Source organism: Balaenoptera borealis, assembly GCF_965194805.1.
Source record: "Balaenoptera borealis genome assembly, chromosome: X".
Taxonomy (NCBI): Eukaryota; Metazoa; Chordata; class Mammalia; order Artiodactyla; family Balaenopteridae; genus Balaenoptera; species Balaenoptera borealis.
In genome coordinates this window covers 41,914,707-41,936,987 of record NC_138881.1, presented here as the reverse complement: position 1 = coordinate 41,936,987, position 22,281 = coordinate 41,914,707, and the positions used below count along the sequence as shown (strand labels likewise).

The window sequence follows — 22,281 nt, the reverse complement described above, 5'->3', positions numbered from 1 at the left end:
TGGCCACAACGCTATGAGATTAGAAATGAATTACAGGGAAAAAAACGTAAAAAACACAAACACATGGAGGCTAAACAATACGTTACTAAATAACCAGGAGATCACTGAAGAAATCAAAGAGGAAATCAACAAATACCGAGAGACAAATGACAATGAAAACACGACGACCCAAAACCTATGGGATGCAGCAAAAGCAGTTCTAAGAGGGAAGTTTATAGCTATACAAGCCTACCTAAAGAAACAAGAAAAATCTCAAGTAAACAATCTAACCTTACACCTAAAGAAACTAGAGAAAGAAGAACAAACAAAACCCAAAGTTAGCAGAAGGAAAGAAATCATAAAGATCAGAGAAGAAATAAATGAAATAGAAACAAAGAAAACAATAGCAAAGGTCAATAAGACTAAAAGCTGGTTCTTTGAGAAGATAAACAAAATTGATAAGCCATTAGCCAGACTCATCAAGAAAAAGAGGGAGAGGACTCAAATCCATAAAATCAGAAATGAAAAAGGAGAAGTTACAACAGACACCACAGAAATACAAAGCATCCTAAGAGACTACTACAAGCAACTTTATGCCAATAAAATGGACAACCTGGAAGAAATGGACAAATTCTTAGGAAGATATAACCTTCCAAGACTGAACCAGGAAGAAATAGAAAATATGAACAGACCAATCACAAGTAATGAAATTGAAACTGTGATTAAAAATCTTCCAACAAACAAAAGTCCAGGACCAGATGGCTTCACAGGTGAATTCTATCAAGCATTTAGAGAAGAGCTAACACCTATCCTTCTCAAACTCTTCCAAAAAATTGCAGAGGAAGGAACACTCCCAAACTCATTCTATGAGGCCACCATCACCCTGATACCAAAACCAGACAAAGACACTACAAAGAAAGAAAATTACAGACCAATATCACTGATGAATATAGATGCAAAAATCCTCAACAAAATACTGGCAAACAGAATCCAACAACACATTAAAAGGATCATACACCACGATCAAGTGGGATTTATCCCAGGGATGCAAGGATTCTTCAATATACGCAAATCAATCAATGTGATACACCATATTAACAAATTGAAGAATAAAAACCATATGATCATCTCAATAGATGCAGAAAAAGCGTTTGACAAAATTCAACACCCATTTATGATAAAAACTCTCCAGAAAGTGGGCACAGAGGGAACCTACCTCAACATAATAAAGGCCATATATGACAAGCCCACAGCAAACATCATTCTCAATGGTGAAAACCTGAAAGCATTTCCTCTAAGATCAGGAATGAGACAAGGATGTCCACTCTCACCACTATTATTCAACATAGTCCTGGAAGTCCTAGCCACAGCAATCAGAGAAGAAAAAGAAATAAAAGGAATACAAATTGGAAAAGAAGAAGTAAAACTGTCACTGTTTGCAGATGACATGATACTATACATAGAGAATCCTAAAACTGCCACCAGAAAACTGCTAGAGCTAATTAATGAATATGGTAAAGTTGCAGGATACAAAATTAATGCACAGAAATCTCTTCCATTCCTATACACTAATGATGAAAAATCTGAAAGAGAAATTATGGAAACACTCCCATTTACCATTGCAACAAAAAGAATAAAATACCTAGGAATAAACCTACCTAGGGAGACAAAAGACCTGTATGCAGAAAACTATAAGACACTGATGAAAGAAATTAAAGATGATACCAACAAATGGAGAGATATACCATGTTCTTGGATTGGAAGAATCAACATTGTGAAAATGACTATACTACCCAAAGCAATCTACAGATTCAATGCAATCCCTATCAAATTACCAATGGCATTTTTTACGGAGCTAGAACAAATCATCTTAAAATTTGTATGGAGACACAAAAGACCCCGAATAGCCAAAGTAGTCTTGAGGGAAAAAAACGGAGCTGGAGGAATCAGACTCCCTGACTTCAGACTCTACTACAAAGCTACAGTAATCAAGACAATATGGTACTGGCACAAAAACAGAAACATAGATCAATGGAACAAGATAGAAAGCCCAGAGATAAACCCATGCACCTATGGTCAACTAATCTATGACAAAGGAAGCAAGGACATACAATGGAGAAAAGACAGTCTCTTCAGTAAGTGGTGCTGGGAAAACTGGACAGCTACATGTAAAAGAATGAAATGAGAACACTCCCTAACACCATACACAAAAATAAACTCAGAATGGATTAGAGACCTAAATGTAAGACTGGACACTATAAAACTCTTAGAGGAAAACATAGGAAGAACACTCTTTGATATAAATCACAGCAAGATCTTTTTTGATCCACCTCCTAGAGTAATGGAAATAAAAACAAAAATAAACAAATGGGACCTAATGAAACTTCAAAGCTTTTGCACAGCAAAGGAAACCATAAACAAGACGAAAAGACAACCCTCAGAATGGGAGAAAATATTTGCAGACGAATCAATGGACAAAGGATTAATCTCCAAAATATATAAACAGCTCATTCAGCTCAATATTAAAGAAACAAACACCCCAATCCAAAAATGGGCAGAAGACCTAAATAGACATTTCTCCAAAGAAGACATACAGATGGCCACGAAGCACATGAAAAGATGCTCAACATCACTAATTATTAGAGAAATGCAAATCAAAACTACAATGAGGTATCACCTCACACCTGTTAGAATGGGCATCATCAGAAAATCTACAGACAACAAATGCTGGAGAGGGTGTGGAGAAAAGGGAACCCTCTTGCACTGTTGGTGGGAATGTAAATTGATACAGCCATTATGGAGAACAATATGGCGGTTCCTTAAAAAACTAAAAATAGAATTACCATATGACCCAGCAATCCCACTACTGGGCATATACCCAGAGAAAACCGTAATTCAAAAAGACACATGCACCCAAATGTTCATTGCAGCACTATTTACAATAGCCAGGTCATGGAAGCAACCTAAATGCCCATCAACAGACGAATGCATAAAGAAGATGTGGTACATATATACAATGGAATATTACTCAGCCATAAAAAGGAACGAAATTGAGTCATTTGTTGAGACGTGGATGGATCTAGAGACTGTCATACAGAGTGAAGTAAGTCAGAAAGAGAAAAACAAATATCGTATATTAACGCATGTATGTGGAACCTAGAAAAATAGTACAGATGAACAGGGTTGCAGGACAGAAGTTGAGATACAGATGTAGAGAACAAACGTATGGACACCAAGGGGGGAAAACTGCGGTGGGGTGGGGATGGTGGTGTGCTGAATTGAGCGATTGGGATTGACATGTATAAAGTGATGTGTATAAAATTGATGACTGATTAAAAAAAAAAGTTGCACTGACAAAAAAAAATAAAATAAAATAAAAAATTTAAAAAAAATCGAACAACACCTTCAACTGAATCTGACATTTGTAGAACACTCCACTCGTAACAGCAGAATACACATTTTTCTCAAGTGCATATAGAACACTTAGCAAGATAGACCATAACCTGGGTCATAAATCAAACTTTAATAAATTTCAAAGACTTGAAATTATAGAAAATATGCTCTCTGACCATAATGGAATTAAACCTGAAGTCAATGCCAAAAAGATAACAGTAAACTCTCCAATCATTTGGAAATTAAACAACACACTCAGAAAGACTCCAAGGAAATTAGAATATATTTTGAACTTAACAAAGATGGAAATACAACATATCAGTCTTTGTGAGCTGCAGAAAAAGAAGTGCTGAGAGGAAAAATTATAGCATTAAATGCTTATTTTAGAAAAGAAGAAATGTCCCAAATTCATAATCTAAGATTCCAATTTAAGAAGCTAGAGAAAGAACAACATAAATCAAAATAAAGCAGAAGGAAGAAAATAATGAAGATAAGAGGATAAATCAATGAAATAAAAAATAAGTTCTTTTAAAAGATCAGTACACTGATAAACCTCTGGCAAGACTGACAAAGAATAGAGAAGACACAAATAACCAGTACCAGGGAGAAAGGGGGATGTTACTACAAACCTCATAGACATTATTAAAAAAAAAATAAGGAAATACTATGAACAACTCTAAGTGCATAAATTTGACAATTTATACAAAAATGAATAGTTCCTTGAAAGCCAGAAACTACCAAACCTCACCAAGATTAAATAGATAATGTGAATAGCCCTATAATTACTAGGGAAAGTTTAAAAAACCTTCTGAAAAAGAAATCTCCAGGTCCAAATGGCTTCACTGGTGAGTTTTGCTAAATGTTTAAAGAATAAATAACCATAAATAGACACTATCTTTTCCAGAGAATAGAAGAGGAGGGACTACTTTCTAACTCATTTTCTGAGGCCAGTATTACCCTGATATCAACACCAGGCAAAGACAGTAGAAATAAAGAAAACTAGAGGCCAATATCCGTGATGAACATAGATGCGAAAATCCTCAACAAAATTTTAGAAGGTTGAATCCAGTAATATATAAAAAGAATAATATGCCACCACCCAGGGTGGGGTTTATCCCAGGGATGCAAAAATCTATCATATTAATGTCTAAAGAAGAAAAACCATATGATCGAATCAACAAATGCAGAAAAAAAATTGATAAAATACATCCAAAATACTACTACGGGGCTTCCCTGGTGGCGCAGTGGTTAAGAATCCGCCTGCCAATGCAGGGGACACGGGTTTGAGCCCTGGTCCAGGAAGATCCCACATGCCACAGAGCAAACTAAGCCCACGTGCCACAACTACTGAGCTTGCGCTCTAGATCCCACGAGCCACAACTACTGAGCCCACGCACCACAACAACTGAAGCCCGCACGCCTAGAGCCTGTGCTCCACAACAAGAGAAGCCACCGCAGTGAGAAGTCCGTGCACCTCAACGAAGAGTAGCCCCTGCTCGCTGCAACTAGAGAAAGCCCGTGTGCAGCAAGGAAGACCCAACTCAGCCAAAAGTAAATAAAAAATAAATTAAAAAAATAAATAAAATAAAAAAACAAAATACTACTACTACTACTAATAAAAACTCTCAGCAAACTAGACTAGAGGAGAACTTACTCAACCTGAGAAAGGGCATCTACAAAAAATTCTGCAGCTAACATCATATTTACTGAAGAAAGACTGCATGCTTTTCTCCTAAGATTGGGAACAAGGCAATGATATCCACTCTTACTATTCCTATTCAACATAATGCCGGCAGTCTTAGTCAGTGCAATAAGGTAAGGAAAAGAAATTAAAATATACATATTGGAAAGGACAAAATAAAACTGTCTACTCACAGAAGACATGATTATATATCCAAAGAATCCCAGAGAAGTTATAGAGATACCCTTAGAACTAATAAGTGAGTTTAGCAAAGTCATCAGATACAAACACCAATCATACTTCCATAAATGAACAACTGGAAACAAAAAATTTAAATAATAATAACACAATAGCTCCAGAAAATGAAATACTTGGATATAAACCTAACAAAACATGTACAAGATCTGTATGCTTGGGACTTCCCTGGTGGTCCAGTGGATAAGACTCCACTTTTCCACTGCAGGGAGCAGGGGTTTGATCCCTGGTTGGGGAACTAAGATCCCACATGCTGCATGGTGCGGCCAAAAACAAAAACAAAACAAAACAAAAATCTGTATGCTGAAAACTACAAAATGCTGATGAAAGAAATCAAAGAAGACCTAAATAATTGGAAAGACATGCCATGTTCATGGGTTGGAAGATTCAAAATAGTAAAGATGCCAATTCTCTCCAAATTGTTCTACAGATTTAAAGCGATTCCAATTAAAATTGCTCCAGGATTTTTTTGTAGATATAGTCAAGCTGATTCTAAAATTTATATGGAAGGCCAAAGGAACTAAAAGAGCTAAAACAATTTTGAAAAAACAAAGTTGGAGAAATCACAGTACCCAATTTTAAGGCTAATTTATAGTGACAGAAATCAGATCAGTGGTTTCCTGGGGATGGGGGCAGGCATACAGAAGGACCAAGGGAAAGGATTACAAAGGGACACAGGGAAAGTCTTGGGGTAGTGGATAGATTCATTATCTTACTTGAGGCGTTGGTTTCATTAATGTGTATATATATGTCAAACTTATCAAATTGTACACTTTAAATACGTGTAGGTCAATGAAAACTCAATAAGGCTATTTTTAAAGTATTCTTTCCAAAGTGATACATTACATCTACTAGGTGGCAGTCGGAACCATAGATTTTGCCAAAATGTTTGATTCTTATCCTCCAGTAATATTTTAGTTTGTAAAATAACATACAGGAAAAGTAATACGAAGGTAGGTCGGCACTGCAGCATATTTTATAAGATTATGATGAAAATAAAAAGGAACGTAATCATAGCAAGTCATTACCAGACTACTATTTATTAGTGTTTTAAAGCTTTAGGTATAGTAAGTATGGAATGCAGAGTAAAGAACAAATATGGTCCCTTCCCCCTCCCCCAATTCCACCAGCAATTTGCAAAGAATCAAGAGGCTGGTTGACGGTTGAACACCTCTATATTTCTATAGCACTTTTGCAGAAGGCCTTATAGTATGTTATCAAAACCACCTGTCACCCCTTGTTAAAAATGCTCTATGTTTTAAAAATTGTAATTAAAAATTTAATCCTATTAATATCATTGCTTCATTTTTTTTTTGTAACTAGACTGAAATTTCAGCACCAGAATTTTCTAGTTGTCTTCTAAGAAGTCTCCTCCACTATGAAGGAAGGCCTGTCACTCATCCTGCATAGGGATAGGGAGGAATTCCTTTGACCCCCAGGCCAGTTATCTGTTAAAAAAAGAAAAGAGAGAAACTCTGATACAAGGTAATTCACAAATATTCTCCAAAAACATTTTTATGATTCACAATAATATATTTAGCCACCTATTATCCTTGTTTTGTTTCCTATAATAAAAAGGAACTATTTGATTAGGTATTTATGGTCCAACCCAATTATTCACATAGATAATAATTCAACTAGCAACCATTTACAACTAGGATTGAAAACTGAATTTATTTCTGTCTTCTTCCCATCTGTTAAGAAAGGGGTTTGCGCCAGATGACTTCTACATTTCTTTTCAGCTCAAGAGATCTATAACTCTTATCAGTGTTTATTTCACTGCCAAAAAAAGTTAAGAACCTGAAAATATTCTTGCAACATCAAAACAATCAACTAATCTTATAAATGTGTTTCAAACACTGGTTTTCCAAGCCTATTCTACTGATTTATAGAATTTCAAATACCACTGAAGCAAAAAAATATTTTAAAGCACTGTACAAAGTGGGCTGAACACATTGTCCTGGACTTCAGGTCTAGAAAATCTCAATAAAATGTTTTTAAGTCTAGCATGATGAGCTTAAATGCCAAATACAATTGTGTTTGGGAAGTATGAAAAAGCACCAATCACTCAGTTACTTAACCGAAGATCTCCCACCTCACCCTCAAAATAAAAGAAATAGCCAGATCACCTTGAAAATTCCACCAGCTTCAGGTTGCTGCAGTAGACCCTCGGGGTCCATCCCATCCCGGGCACTGGTCACATACATTTCAGAGTAATCCTTCCCTCCGAAGCAGCATGAGGTTGTTTTAACAACAGGCAACTTCACAGTTCGGAGTCTTTTCCCTAGGTCACCAAATATTTCATTTAAAGTCTAGCTCTAGCAAATTTCCACCCGCACAACTTTTCGGGACCCCTTGTGGAGCAATAGGAAAGTTCAAAGACGATTTGGAGGTCAGACTTCGCCCAGGTATTTCACCTACCTTCCCTGACAATTTCTTCTGGGCAAAAAAGATTTACCTCTACAGGAAAAGGAGTTCTTACTATAACATTTGGGCTATATCTTTGGCCTTTATTTCCAAAATCATCCAATTGAGACCTTTGAATATATCTCTATATAACTTTATTAGTGATGAAGTTTCTCTGGCCCCTAGTGTCTGGTGTTTCCTAGACATGGAGGGGGTTTTTCATTTTGCTGTGGGCCTACCTGTCTCAGGATCCAAACGGATCACTCTTCCTCCATTGTAACAGGCCACCCAGAGCTTCCCCTCAACATCAATACACATTCCATCAGGGATTTGTTCTTCTTTCTCCAGCTTGTAAACACTTCTGCGGTTGGCTATGGTTAAAAACAAACAAACAAACAGACAAACCAACCACACACACCCACCCCAAAACCACAGGCCCCTCAATACTGAGCGTCAAACAATTAGCAATCAAGTTGATTATAAATACTGATCACTTCTGCTTATCCAGTGTCTGGCAAATGGGTACCACAGGTGGGATGATTCAGGAGGATTCCTAACTCTAAAAATGTCCAAAAACATGAGTGGGCACCCCTCAACAAAGGATTTGTACTGTAGGATTTGGGGTGGATTCACTCCTTTTAGTTTGGGTACAGACACAGCTACTTAAGCTTTCAGAGGAGGAGAGAAAAAAGAAAGCAGAATTCTTAATAAAATAACAAAAGATCTTTTTGAGGGACCTGAACTGAAGCCCTGCATGCCCACCTCAGATACACTTCAGTCTGTGGTCAGACCTTTGCTGTTTTACTTTCAAAAAATGCCTACTTTGGGGAATTCCCTGGCGGTCCAGTGGTTAGGACTCCATGCTCTCACAGCCGAGGGCCCAGGTTTGAGCTGCCAACAATTCACGCACAAAAACTAACAAGGTGTATGAGTTCTGTTTCTGCCCAACTAAATGCTCCAAAATCACCCTATCTAAATATTAGAAGAGCTTGTTTCTGAAAAGAGGGGTATTCTGAAACCAACTGGACGGCCTTAAAGGGAATCATAATGTACAAAAAACAAGCATCAAAATCCAGAGGAACGTTACACTACAAAATCCAGGTCATTACAGTAATCAGATTGAGGTATAAGGGAAAAAATGTTAAAACCATGTGTAAGTAAAGTGGGTAAAAACAGTCATGAAAAAGAGCACTACATATTTCAAAGCAAAACATCTGTGCTGGAATATTTTGCCTCTGATTAAATCTACATGAGACTCATGATTTTTTTCAAGTCATTTTTATGATTGGTTTTGCTCTTGTGGTCTGGCACCTTTCATGAAAGTTTCAAGCACTCCTTTTTAAATTCTTTCCAATAATTCCTTCCCTCCCAGTTTCCAACTATGGCTCATTTAGATCCCGTTGGTGGAGTTGAACAATCTGCAACTACTTTTTTTACTTTTCCATTTTGAAAGGTTGTTAATTTGTCTTTAAGTACTTGCCTATAGTTAACTAAAGTACAAATAAGAAATATCAACCCCAAACTCTAATTTTCTGTTCTTTTGTCCCATTCTGCTGTATACTATTTGCCTTTAAGCACCAGCTGGTAAGACAGGATCCGTTTTACAGTGAGCCTCTTTCTAGTGATGGTTGCAAGAAAAAGGATTAAGGACCTAGCCATATTATGCCAACTGTGACCATATTTAGTTGTGCTGAGAGCCATGGCTTGACCGGCAGTATAGTCGTCTGTGTAATCATTACAATATTGGAATCATAACATTAGGCAGTTCTTTGTTTGAAAAGTAAGGACCTTTTCAAGTGGGTTAAGGGCGAGGCAGCCTGCTAGTCATATGCATATGAAAAAAATACCAGCAATATTAAGAAAAATAATGAAAGAGTACATACAGATCTTTCCTGTCTGCAGGTCATAGTCAAAAGCATCCACGGAGTAGGACAGGCTATCGATGTAATAGAAGATTTTGTGGTCCAGAGACCAATCCAAACCATTGGAGATGTCCACCTGGTCAAAGTACTTTTCCACATGGTGGTCGGGAAAGAGGGAGTACAGGGACCCTTGGCGCCGCTCCAGAACTGCTGGAGCTGTTTCCTCAGCCATGGTACCTACAAAATTATCAGGCGGCTCAGAGAAGAACACAGAATTTGAAGTATCACCTAATTGGTGGCGAGTTCTTGAGTTCTCCATTTTATCCTCTAGTATGTCCTGGCCTGAACTCAACCCAGCCTGAAACTTGGAAGTGAGCACCATGGTGCAGGCAGAAAGAGGTCCGAGAGAAACCTCTAGATCTGGCACAAGGAGCAGAAAACACTCCTACGGCTCTGAGAGAGAGAGGAAGAAACCCCCTGCTTATTTTCTACTCCTTTTTCTCCATTTTCTCATGCACCAGCCCCCAGGCAATTCTGCAGTGAGGGTAGCAAAGGCAGAGCGTGATCAGCAACAGGAAACTACAGGAATCAAAACTGTGAGGGAAGGCGACATTCCTCTCCATTTAGTGAAGCTGCAGGGACAAAAGGGCAGATCAAACACCGTTGCTTTCATGTTCTCTCTCTCTCTCTCCCCTCCTGCCACTTGGCCCTGGAGGCAGAACAGCCATAGAAGTGGGTGGTTTCTGACTGGAGGAATGAAAAGGAGCTACAGGAAGCTGGAAAGTACTAGAAGATAGTAAAGAGGGATGATGTTCAGGAATGCAACCCCATAAAGTTGTTTGTGATCTGCTGGGCTCATCTGTTTGTACACGCATGGATCTGATTCTAATTAGCATGCTAAAGATTTGGAGAACGGAGCTAATGGATAGAACTCCTTCTAGGGCTCAGACTTACCACTGAGTGGCGCACCTAATGGCACCTAATAGAAAGTAAGTTGGAACTTGTGATCTGAACCTAAACATACAGATTGCTTACTGAAACAAATACATCAACATTCTCCATAGGATTTAAACAAGACCCAGCATCTCATAAGGTAATAGTCAAAATGTCCAGGATACAATCCAAAGTTACTTGGCAACACAAAGAAGCATGAAAATCTCAAGTCGTATAGGAAAAAGAATCAAGAGGCAGACAGTGAGATGGCACAGATGTTGGAATTACTTGACAAAGACTAAAGCAACTCTTATAAAAATGCTCAAATGAATGATCTGCAGAGTCTTAAAACAAAACTCAAAATAGCAGCAAAGGAGGAGAAGATATAAAGAATCCCCAAGTGAAAATTTTAGAACTGAAAAATAAAATTAATGAAATAAAAAACCCACTGGATGGACTCAATAGCAGAATAGAGATGATAGAGGAAAGAGTCAGTGTATCTGATGCTAGATCAAGAAATTATCCAATCTGATCAACAGAGAGAAAAAAAGACTGAAAAAAATATAGAGTGTTAAGGACCTGTGGGACAACAACAAAAGAGCTAACATATGTGTCACTAGATTCCTAGAGAAGAGGACAAAGAATACAGGGCCAAAAAATATTTGAAGAAGTAATGGCTCAAAACTCTCCAAGTTTGGTGAAAAGCATAAAACTATATATTTGAGAAGCTGAGCAAACCCCAAACAGGATAAGCCCAAAGAAACCTATACCCAGACACATCATAATCAAATTTCTAAAAACTTAAGTTAAATAGGGACTTCCCTGGCAGTCCAGTGGATGGGACTCCATGCTTCCAATGCAGGGGGCACGGGTTCGATCCCTGGTCGGGGAACTAAGATGCCACATGCCACGTGGCGTGGCCAAAAAAAAAAAAAAAAAAGAACAAACAAACAAAAACCCAAAAAACAAACAACCAAACTTAAGTTAAAAAGTTAAATAGAAATCCTGAAGATTAATGAAAGAAAAATGACATACATACAACATATAGGAGAATAATGATTTCAATGACTGTTGATTATTCATGAGAAACTGTGGAGGTCAGAAGAAAGTGATACATTTTTAATTTGTTGAAAGAAAAAAAACGTGTCAACCTAGAATTTTATATCAAGTGAAAATATCCTTAAAGAATGAAGGTGAAATAAAGACCTTCTCCTGTGAAGTAAAACTAAGAGAATTTATAGCCAGCAGACTTGCTCTAAAAGAATTGCTAAAGGAAGTTCTTCAGACAGAAGGGAAACAGCAAAAGGAAAAATACCAAAAGGAACAACAGGAATGAAGAAAGAGCAATAGAAATAGCACGTATATGAATAAATATAATAGACTATTCTTCCCTTTAGTTCCTTAAAATATTTCTGATGATCAAAAGCAAAAATTACATTTTCTGATGGGATTTTAAATCTATGTATGTAAAGACAACTATGACATAAATGGGTGATTGTCAATTGAAGTGGTAAAATATTGGTTCTAGATAGACTGTGAAAAGTTAACTATACATTTGAAATCCATTCAGGAACCCTTAAAAAACTATACAGAGAGATATAGTGAAAAATCACAATAAGTAAATTAAAATTGAATTCTAAAAAATATTCAAATAACCTAAAAGAAGGCAGGAAAGGGGAAACAGAGTAACAAAAAAATACAGAGGGAAAGAAGAGAAAACAAATAATAAAATGGTGGATCTAAGTCAAAGCATATCAGTAATTACATTAAATGTAAATAATCTAAACACATCAATTAAGATAATGTCAGAATAAATTGTTTGAAAATAGAACTATATGCTGTCTATAAGAAACTCACTTCAAATATAAGGATATATGTAGCTTAAAAGTAAAAGGATGGGAAAAGACCTATCCTATGCAAATATTAATTTTAAAAAACTGTAGAGGCTATGTTAGTATCAGACAAGATATACTTAGAGCAAAGAAAACTACCAGGGATAAATAGGAGTAACTACATACTGTGAAAATAGTCACTTGACTAAGGAGACATAATAATCCTAAATGTGCATGTGCTTAACAACAGAGCTTCAAACTACACAAGGCAAAAGTCAGAACTGAAAGGAGAAACACACTAATCCATAATTCTGGTTGGAGATGTCAGCATCCCTTTCTCCGTAATAGATCCAAGTAGATAGAAAATCAGCAAAGAAATAGAAGAACTGAATCCCATCAACCAAACTGGACCTAAGTGACATTTATAGAGAACACTCCATTCAACAACAGCAGAATACACATTCTTCTCATGTGCCCATGGAATATGCACTTAGACTTGAGTGTGATCTCAGAGGACAGAGCAGAATTTAACATAATGAAGAAATTGGAAAGCTCATTTACTATAACATGCGCCATCTGAAAGAAGGGTGAGTTAGAGGAAAATGGACTGAAACTGGGAAGCCTGAACAGCAAGCCAGACCTCCCTCCCTGTTTTTTTTGCTATAGGGCAGTTGGGCTTGTTTCTATTATTTCTATTCCACCCCCACCCACCCCCTTCCCCCACTATCTGCCTCACAGAAAGAGATGCCTGGAACATGAATGTGGATCCCCCACTGCTTAGAAAGGGCTCTTCCTTAGTGGGAAAGAAACTGGAGCCCTGGTTTATCATCATCTAGTAGTGAGCCCAGACAGGTGAGACCTTGGGTGTTGGGACACCTTCAGGGTACCACCCACCACTAAGAGACCCCCATCCAGACTATCAGATGACCCCACCCTTTTCTGGGCGAGGGACAGCTCTCAACACCTGCTGAAAGCTATAAACTCTCTCTAGAAAAAGTTTCTCAGGTGCTTCTGACAGATGCACATGACCAGTATGTATGCACACTGATGCCTACAATTTTAAGGGGTCTCCAGAGGGCAAAGGTTAAGAATTGGGGACTCCAGGCTAAGAACTCAGGCCTCTGAGGGCATTTTAATTTTGTCTCACCAAGTGCCACAGAGCTGTAAACTTCTAGCCATAAGGGAGAGAGAAAATCAACTTCAACAGGAGGTAGAGTATCCAATCATATTTCTTCATCCTGCAGAAATTACTGGCAGAAGGGCTTCCAATGGATTCTCATCTTTAATCTTTCAACCTGTCCTGGACTAGATCTGTGGTTGTGTAAAGTCCAGGAAGATGGGAAACAATCCACACCACCTGCTCAGATCTTACTTACCTTCCATGTTGAAAGTGAATGGAGGGACTTCCCTGGTGGTCCAGTGGCTAAGACTCCACGCTCCCAATGCAGGGGCCCCGGGTTCGATCCCTGCTCAGGGAACTAGATCCCACATGCATGCCGCAACTAAGAGTTCACATGCTGCAACTAAAAGATCCTGCATGCCGCAACTAAAGATCCTGCGTGCCGCAACAAAGACCCAGCGCAGTGAAAGAAAGAAGGAGAGAGAAAGAGAAAGAAAGAAAGAAAGGAAGAAAGAAAGGAAGAAAGAAAGGAAGAAAGAAAGGAAGAAAGAAAGAAAGAAAGAAAGAAAGAAAGAAAGAAGGAAAGAAAGAAAGAAAGAGAATGGAGCCAGGACAGCATGGCTGATGACGTGAGGGGCAGAGTGGGGAGGTGGAAACAGCAGGGATTTAGAATCAACTTTGGCTAACTACAGGGTTGTTAGGATGGGAGCTAAATGAGAACTAAATGTGAAATGCATTATTTAATTTCAAACTAGAGTTAAAATTCATTTAAATCTGTATATAAGTCATTCTGCAGCCATCATAATAAAGATGGCTTCAAGTGAGAATCATCAAGGAATGTAAAACCTAAGGAAGATATTTTGATGAGGACCAGGATATTTGCTTGGACTTAAAGTATCTCCGCATGTTGTAGCCAGCCTCTAAGATGACCCACAATGATCCCTGCCTCCCAGTATTCACACCCTTGTCTAGTCCCCTCCATAATTTTGTGACCAATAGCACATGGCAGAAGTGATGCTATGTCACTTCTGAGATTGGTTATAATAGGACTGTAGCTTCCATCTTGGGCTTTCTCTCTTTCTCTCTCTCTCTCTGCCTCTCATCACTGGCTCTGGGGGAAGCCATGTCCCGGGCAGTCCTATGGAGAGGCCCACGCAGTAAGGAAATGAAGCCTCCTGTCAACTGCCTGCCATGTGAGTGAGATTTGAAGCAGATCCTCCAGGCCGCTTCAGAGACTCCAGCTCCCTCCAAGGCTGTAGCCCCAGCCAACAGCTTGACTGCAACTTCAGGACATAGCCTTGAACCATCCAGCCAAGCCAGACCCAGGTTCTTGACCTTCAGAAACTATGTGAGATAATATATGTTTGTTATATTTTATTTTTATTTATGGCTGTGTTGGGTCTTCGTTTCTGTGCGAGGGCTTTCTCTAGTTGTGGCAAGCGGGGGCCACTCCTCATCGCGGTGCGTGGGCCTCTCACTATCGCAGCCTCTCTTGTTGCGGAGCACAGGCTCCAGACACGCAGGCTCAGTAACTGTGGCTCACGGGCCCATTTGCTCCGCGGCATGTGGGATCTACCCAGCCCAGGGCTCGAACCCGTGTCCCCTGCATTGGCAGGCAGATTCTCAACCACTGCGCCACCAGGGAAGCCCTGTTTGTTATTTTAAGCCACTAAATTTCAGGGTAATTTGTTACACAGCAATAGATCACTAACAGACCCCACAAACTGCTTATAAATTGCAATTTAAAAATAGTTAACTATGCAGCAGAGAAATCTAAGACCTCAACTGGGTGATCAAAACTGACATCACCAATGAGGGACAGATGGTACCCAGATGGGATACCCCGAGAAGGACAGAACAGCACCTATGCAGTGATTCCAGCCATGAATATGTAGCATCAACCTAATCACAAGGAAACATTAGACAAACGCAAAAACATGAGGAATGTTCTGTTAAAAAAGAGGGGAGTTGGGTGAGATTGTAGTCTTCAAAAATGGCAATGTCATAAAAAACAAAGAAAGGCTATGTTCCATTCCAGATGAAAGAAGTTTAAAGAGAAATGACAACTAAATGCAGTACATAATCCTAGACTGGATTCTGTACTGGAGGGAAAGAATGCTATAAAGGACATTATTTGGCAAATTGACAAAACTGAAATATAGATAGTACATCATATAAAATTGTCATAATGTTAAACTTCTTTGAGTTGATTACTGTACTATGGTCATGTAAGAATACGTCATTTTTTTCTTGGGAGATTCACACTGAAGTATTTTAGAGGTAAAGGCACATGATATATGCAACTTACTTCCAAATGATCCTGGAGAAAAATGTTTATGTATTGAGAGAGCAGTTGGAACAAAATGTTGACAATAGGTGAGTCTAGGTAAAGGCTATACAGGTGTTGTTTGTACTATTGTTACTTTTTTCTTCTGAAAGTTTGAAATCATTTCCAATTTAAACAGTAACCACAACACAACCTCTATCTTAAAACTCATTTAAACTACAAAAATACAATACAAATTTTAGTCTGCTAGAGACAGCAGTTGAAAGGGATATCTATGAAGTTTTTCTCATGGGATTTTTTTTTTTGGATACAAGTGACTTAAGTAATAATAAAAGAAGAACCCAAGACCTGTTACGAATACTTCTTTTACTACCGCAGCTGTGAGGCTTTTGTAAGTCATATTCTGGTCTTCCCCAAAGCTCAGTAAGTAGGTGCTAAAGATAAACCATACCGGCAAAGTATCTCCCAGCGGGATCCACCTTCCCATCATTGAATCGATTGTTTTTCTTGTCTTTATCTACTGTGGCCAAGACAACTGCTGACTGATCTTCCCAGTTCAAAGCACAGAACTTTGTTCCAACTGTGGCGACGTAGCCTCCTGACTGGCGAAGGGCCACAGAGCTGACTGGGGCATCTGCAGAGGTAAAAGCAGCAGTCAGAGGGCAGCCAGTAGTCACACTGTGTCCATCACGCCACCCGGCATCTCTAAGAGGTTGCAGCTCTTTTGGCAAGGGGAGTGCTCCCTCCTCTCTGTTGAATAGTGACGGTTACATAACCGAGTATATTCGTTGAGCATGAACTCCGTGTGCTGTTCCGGGCAGCATGGATGGAAAGATGAACGCAACCCAACTCCTCTGGAAGCTCCCAGTCTAGCGGGAGAAGCAGAGAAGTCAAACCACAGCAGCCGCCATACACTGGGGCAGGTGCCACAGCAAGTTCAGAGGAGAGGTTCCTAAGGGGGTGGTGTGTAAACCAGGGCAGTTGTCACAGAGCAAGCGATGCTCAGTTTGCCCGATCTTCAGGAAATGCAGGGACACAAACTGTGTTTAGTTCCAGGAACTGGGTTTTGTGTCATCTCTCTCTCCCTCAAGTACAGGGCTTATCTTTTTTTTTTTTTTTTAAATTAGGACTTGTCTTTTTAAAGGGACCCTAGTTTGTATGTATTTAATTGAAAATTGTTTCTTAAATCCTTTTTGGAAGTAAGCATGATTAAAAATAATAGAAATGTAGATGCAGTGATTTAAAAAATCACGTCTTCCTTATACTACTATATTTTGTATATTTAAATTTTAGGTTTTCTGGGTTTAACATTTTTCCACGTATAAGGAAACTTTTTTTTTTAAGTGGAGAGATTGATTACCATGGTGAGTACTCACAGGAAACAAATTGACAGACTTTATTGTGAAAACATTTCCTAAGCATCTATTCAGTGCAAGACGCTTGGTGCCCTGTGCAGAAGTTAATTCGAGCCGTGGAGTGTCCCAGGGAATGTGCAAGACACTAGTAGGAGCGTCATATCCTCATCAGGGATCCGAACCTGTGGCCTGAGGCTTCTGTTAGCTTTTAAGCTACTGTGGACAGCACAAGCCCTTCCCAGGGTTTGGGGTTTTTTTTTGTTTGTTTTGTTTTTGTTTTGAAGATTAGGGGTAGGAATATATCCCTAATGTGTGCATACTGGGAAAGAGAGACTAGGGAAGGTGATGGGTCCCTCCCCCAAGTCTGATCACAGCGGGTCACAGTCATTTTGCCTCTAGCCACAGTCATGTCCGTGAGTGAATTAAAAGCTGTTCCCTCTCATCTAAAAAAAAAAAAAGGTCCCCAGTTCTGGGTTGAGAGAGAGCATCCTGAGGTCACAGGAATTCCTGGTATCTCTTTCCCACGAACACAAGAATGAAAAGAAGAAACTTCTTTATCTCTAGTCAAGCCCATACCCTTGGGCCATAGAATGTGATAAACCCCTCCATGGGAAATCACAGGGCCATTAACAGAATCATACTCCAATGCACTGGAAATTCCTTTGTGAATCCTATTTTGAACAGTGAACAGAAAGTCCCGGTTAATGCTTTCTAAGTCCAAAAGCTCCTCTTTGCACAAAGAGGGCATATATCTGTTGTTATTATTATTATTATTTTTTGCAAATTAAGGCCTTGGCCTGACTCAAGGTAGATAACCTTTGCTGTGCCACAAACCAGGTCTCCAACTTTCACGGCTGTTAACTGAAGGTATTAAGGAAAGATCCTACCGTGACTCACCATCCAAAACACAATGGGGAATGTTGCCCGGCACCCGCAGGGGAAGAGGAACGTATTCAGATTTTACCCCTGGGTCAAAGTGGGGGACACAGAAAGGATGACAATCCAACAGTTCTCAAGCATATTCAGTACGCGTTAACAAGAAGGTCCCGGAGGAATGACACATTCGGTGACCGCCCCTCCCCAGGGAAGAGATGGCTGTCTGGGCAGATCCAAGCCCATCCTTCATCCTTACCCACGGTCACTTGCTGCACTTGCTTGCTGAGCGAATCCCACCGGCAAACCGTTTTTGCAGGAATATCTACGAAGAGCAGAGAGTTGGATGCCTCCTCCCACACTGGAGACTCACCGCAGCGCCAGTTCTCCCGCAAAACACACTCAATCTTAGCGGAAGACATTGTCACGGGGGAGATTTACTGAAGACAACAGAGATAAAGTGAAATGTCATCGCATGGAGCAAATTCAGCAAAACACCTAAGACGCTGGTAAGATCCCAATACAGATTGAGTTTTTAAAATCAGAACTGGAAAGGCTGGACACACTTTCCCCAGATCAGAACAAAATATGCAATGTGGCAGGACGAGACAGGTAAAAAAGAAGAAAGAGCTGATAGGCCATAACACAAGAGATCTTCAATCAACTTACCGGTGCTTTTTTTTTTTTTTTTTTTTCAAGGTTTCTCTTAAAAAGAGAGAGAAAAAAAGCAACACTCCAACATCCACACCTTGGCGCTAGTGACCCCCAGAGAGAGCTGGCTGCTTCTATAAGCCAAGGCTGCCTTTATGCCAGCACCCAAGCCCCCAAGGCGGGTCAGGGGGTGGGAAACTCCCTCATTGGTGGCCCTCTGGGCGTCCTTCTCCTGCTGCCCTTCCCATCCGTGCATGGTGTTGATTGCCTTCTCTGACGGCCCAAAGGCCAATCTTCCTGCTCTGCACTTTTCTGAACTGCATTTTTAGAAATGCAGTTCATCAGTGATAATACACTAAAGTAGAAATAACATCCATATTCTTTTTTTTTATTGAAGTATAGTTGATTTACAATGTTGTGTTAATTACTGCTGTACAGCAAAGTGATTCAGTTATACATATATATATATGTATATACATTCTTTTTTTAATATATTCTTTTCCATTATGGTTTTTCATAAGATGTTGAATATAGTTCTCTGTGATGTACAGTAGGACCTTGTTGTTTATCCATTCTATATATGAAAGCTTACATCTGCTAATCCCAACCTCCCACTCCATCCCTCCCCCAGCCCCCTCCCCCTTGGCAACCACCAGTCTGTTCTCTATAACATCCATTTTCAAATTCAGACAATGGAAAGGGGGGAGAAAAGGACATCGTTGGGGCACCACTGTAGGAAATGACAGCCCCTCAGCTATTTCTTGCTGCCTAGGAAGGCACCATGCCAGTTTGGCAAGGAGTCTTGAACTCCACAGGCAGGAACATTCTATTCTGGGACTTTAGGCCAGAGGCTGTGACCAGCGAACAGGTAGAAGAAAAAGAAAAATTATCAGAAAAGAAAAAATCCTTACTTAAGAAACCCACGTGGGAGAGGAAAGACAGACAACTTTCAAGAGCCTTCTCTCTTTCCCAGACTGCGTCCTGATGATGATCAAAACTGCCTGCATCTTCACCCTTCTCCTTGACAATTATCTGATTTGGAGTCACTGGTCCCACACATGGATGGGCAAATTAATGATAGGGGAAAATAATCTTTGGTTTAATATTACCTTCGATAAACCGCTTTTTTTTTTTTTTTTAAAGAAACACAGCTCAAATCGTCCTCAAATGCTGCCTGCCAGCGCTGTAGCATTTGCAGTCCTCACTGGCTGTTAAAAATTGGCAGAGGTTCTAAAGGCCTTCCGGCTGTCAATCTGAGATAAGGCCCAAGATCAGACGCGGGACTTTTGCAATCGCAACTTTTAACCCCACGCTCCGTGGTGCAAGCCGGGGGGAGGGGGTGTCTGGCAAATGTCCCTTTTCTGCTCGGGCCACCTGTGCGGGCGCGGGGCCCGGTACTGGCTGGCGGCGCGGCCGCGGCCTCGGGTGCCCCCGGGAAGCTGAAGGTTGCGCCCGCCTCCTCCCCAGCCCCGGCCGGCCGAGTGGGGTGCGCGCGGGGCGCGGGTCCCCGGGTGGCAGAGGGGGTCGGTCTCCTTTCAGCCGCACGGGTTTGGGGATGGGGCTGGCTGTCGCCAGATGTCCCCTCTCCAGAGAGGGGGCGGGGAGGCCGGCCTGAGCAGGGCACTCACCAGCCTGATGATTTGCAGGGGGCTCGGAGGTCAGGTGGCAGAGCAGGGCCCGAGGCGGAGAGTCACCCGGCCGGGGCTGTGGGTGGAAACCGATTCCCTCCACGCCTTCCCTCCTCCTCGGCAGGAAGAATCCAGCAGAGCCCGCCGGGGCAGGGAGGTGGGACAGAGGCTTGGAGCCCAGTGAACCTAAGCTTTGGAGTTTGGACGGATAGCTAAAGGTAATCTCTGACTTAACCAAAAAAAGTTATCCAAATGCCTCACTGAGAGATTGGGTCGAGGGTCCGGTTAAACACAAACAGGTTCAAAAGGAAAGTTCAAGCGGTTAAACAAATCCTATTTTCCTAGTGGAGAAGAGTCAACTGGAGGCCAACTCTTGCAAAATGTTTTTGGTGGGGCAAGAGGAGAGGCTTTATTTGATGCTTAGTGAAATAAGTCAGACAGAGAAAGACAAATCCTGTGTGATATCACTTATAGATGGAATCTTAAAAATACAACACACTAATGACTATAACACAACGAAGCAGACTCACAGACATAGAGAACAAACTAGTGGTTACCAGTGGGGAGAGGGAAGGGGGGAAGGGCAAGGTAGAGGTAGTGGAGTAAGAGGCACAAACTACTATGTATAAAATAAATAAGATACAGGGAAATATTGTACAGCACAGGGAATATAGCCAATATTTTATAATAACTATAAGTGGAATATAACCTTTAAAAATTGTGAATCACTATGCTGTACATCTGAAACTTATGTAATATTGTACATCAACTATACCTCAATAAAAAAAAATCCTGTGGAATAAATATTCCTAAAGTGTACTCAGTTTCACATTCTCCATTGAGAGCCTAAATGCATTCCTGGCTCTGCCACCTGACCGTCCATACTCTCTCTAAATAACCCACAAGTTTAAAACATTAAAAAATAAAATTAAGGGAGGGAGGTAAACAGAACAGTGGCTGCTCCTGGGGGATTCGAGTCAGGTATTAACTGTGAAGGGGAGTTGAGGGAATTTTCTGGGGTGATGGAGCTGTTCGGTATCCCGATGGAGGCGTGAGTTGCACAGGTGTATGTACTGTCAAAAACCATCCAGGGCCACATTTGAGATTTACGCATTTTATTGTATGTGTTGAATCCAAGGTCAGTGTTACCTCATTATTTATATCTCTCAATCAAGTGTCCCATTCTTTGCCATCTGCACTATCAAATCGCACTCAAATCACAATCACTGTGGCATTCTAATTTCCTTTAATTCACTAAGGAGGAAGAACCAGAAATCAATACCTAAAGGCACAAGGCTCTAGGCAGGCAGGAGATGGTTGGAGCAATCTCAGTTCAGTTTACGGTCAGTACTTAGAATAACTGGTGTTTATGGCCTCAGTTATTTCGCTTTCACACCGGGAGGTACTTAAGACAACTACTCTCCCATGTCCCCATTTACGCGTGGGAAGGAAGTCTACAAAGTGAAGAGCCTCCGAAAGCCACACATCCAGCTGGGAAAAATCTGGCAAAGAGCCCAAACCATCGGTAGAAAAGTAAGAACTTGAAGGACATTTTCTTGGGTGAGGCAAAGACTGGGACTGAGATCTCCAGATGTTGGAGTTCTCTTGTGCCTTCTTCTTATCTCGCGGCTTCCTCTAACTCCTCGATGCTGATGACTCCCCCAAATATATCTCAGCTCAGATCTTTCCCCTAAACTACAGTCCTGTAGCTCAAACCCTCTACTTAACAGCACCACTGAGCTGTCCAAACCCAATCCCATTACTCTCCACAAACTGCCCGAGCACTCTGTCTTGGTTACTGGGACCAAGGTCCGGCCAATGGACTGTGTAAGAAGCCCGGACACCTCACTAGACTTCTCTTGTTCCCTACCTCAAGTCCAGTTAGTCACCAGATCATAAATATTGTCCCTTTAATGTCCTTCCAGCTACGTTGGCACTGCCCTAGTTCATTCAGGCCTTCCCCATTTCTTGCCCAAATTGTTGTCATCTTCTTGGAGGTCTTGTCTCACACCTTTGGATCCGCTGC

At 40.5% G+C, this 22,281-nt stretch overlaps 1 protein-coding gene across 2 annotated transcripts; it reads right to left on the bottom strand.

The window, feature by feature from the left end:
• Positions 1-6,328: 6,328 nt before the first annotated feature.
• RGN (regucalcin) lies at positions 6,329-20,454 on the bottom strand. 2 transcript variants are annotated; one of them, XM_082378239.1, is made up of 7 exons: positions 20,256-20,454; positions 18,236-18,416; positions 16,200-16,382; positions 9,598-9,813; positions 7,954-8,085; positions 7,438-7,592; positions 6,329-6,756 (listed from the first exon to the last, which is right to left on the bottom strand). In XM_082378239.1, exons 2-7 carry the CDS (start codon positions 18,396-18,398, stop codon positions 6,706-6,708), a joined length of 900 nt encoding a protein of 299 aa, XP_082234365.1. In that variant the 5' UTR covers positions 18,399-18,416; positions 20,256-20,454; the 3' UTR covers positions 6,329-6,705. The 2 variants fall into 2 exon arrangements, with proteins under 2 accessions (XP_082234365.1, XP_082234366.1); XM_082378240.1 differs by lacking the exon at positions 20,256-20,454 and adding an exon at positions 18,646-18,935.
• Positions 20,455-22,281: the final 1,827 nt, after the last annotated feature.

Coding starts and splice junctions, on each gene's coding strand:
- RGN (XM_082378239.1), bottom strand. CDS start 18,398: ATGTCTTCCGCTAAGATTGAGTGTGTTTTGCGGGAGAACTGGCGCTGC. Junction 9,814..16,199: donor CGCTGGGAGATACTTTGCCG/GTATGGTTTATC, acceptor ATAATTTTGTAG/GTACCATGGCTGAGGAAACA. Junction 7,593..7,953: donor CCGTTTGGATCCTGAGACAG/GTAGGCCCACAG, acceptor TTGGTGACCTAG/GGAAAAGACTCCGAACTGTG.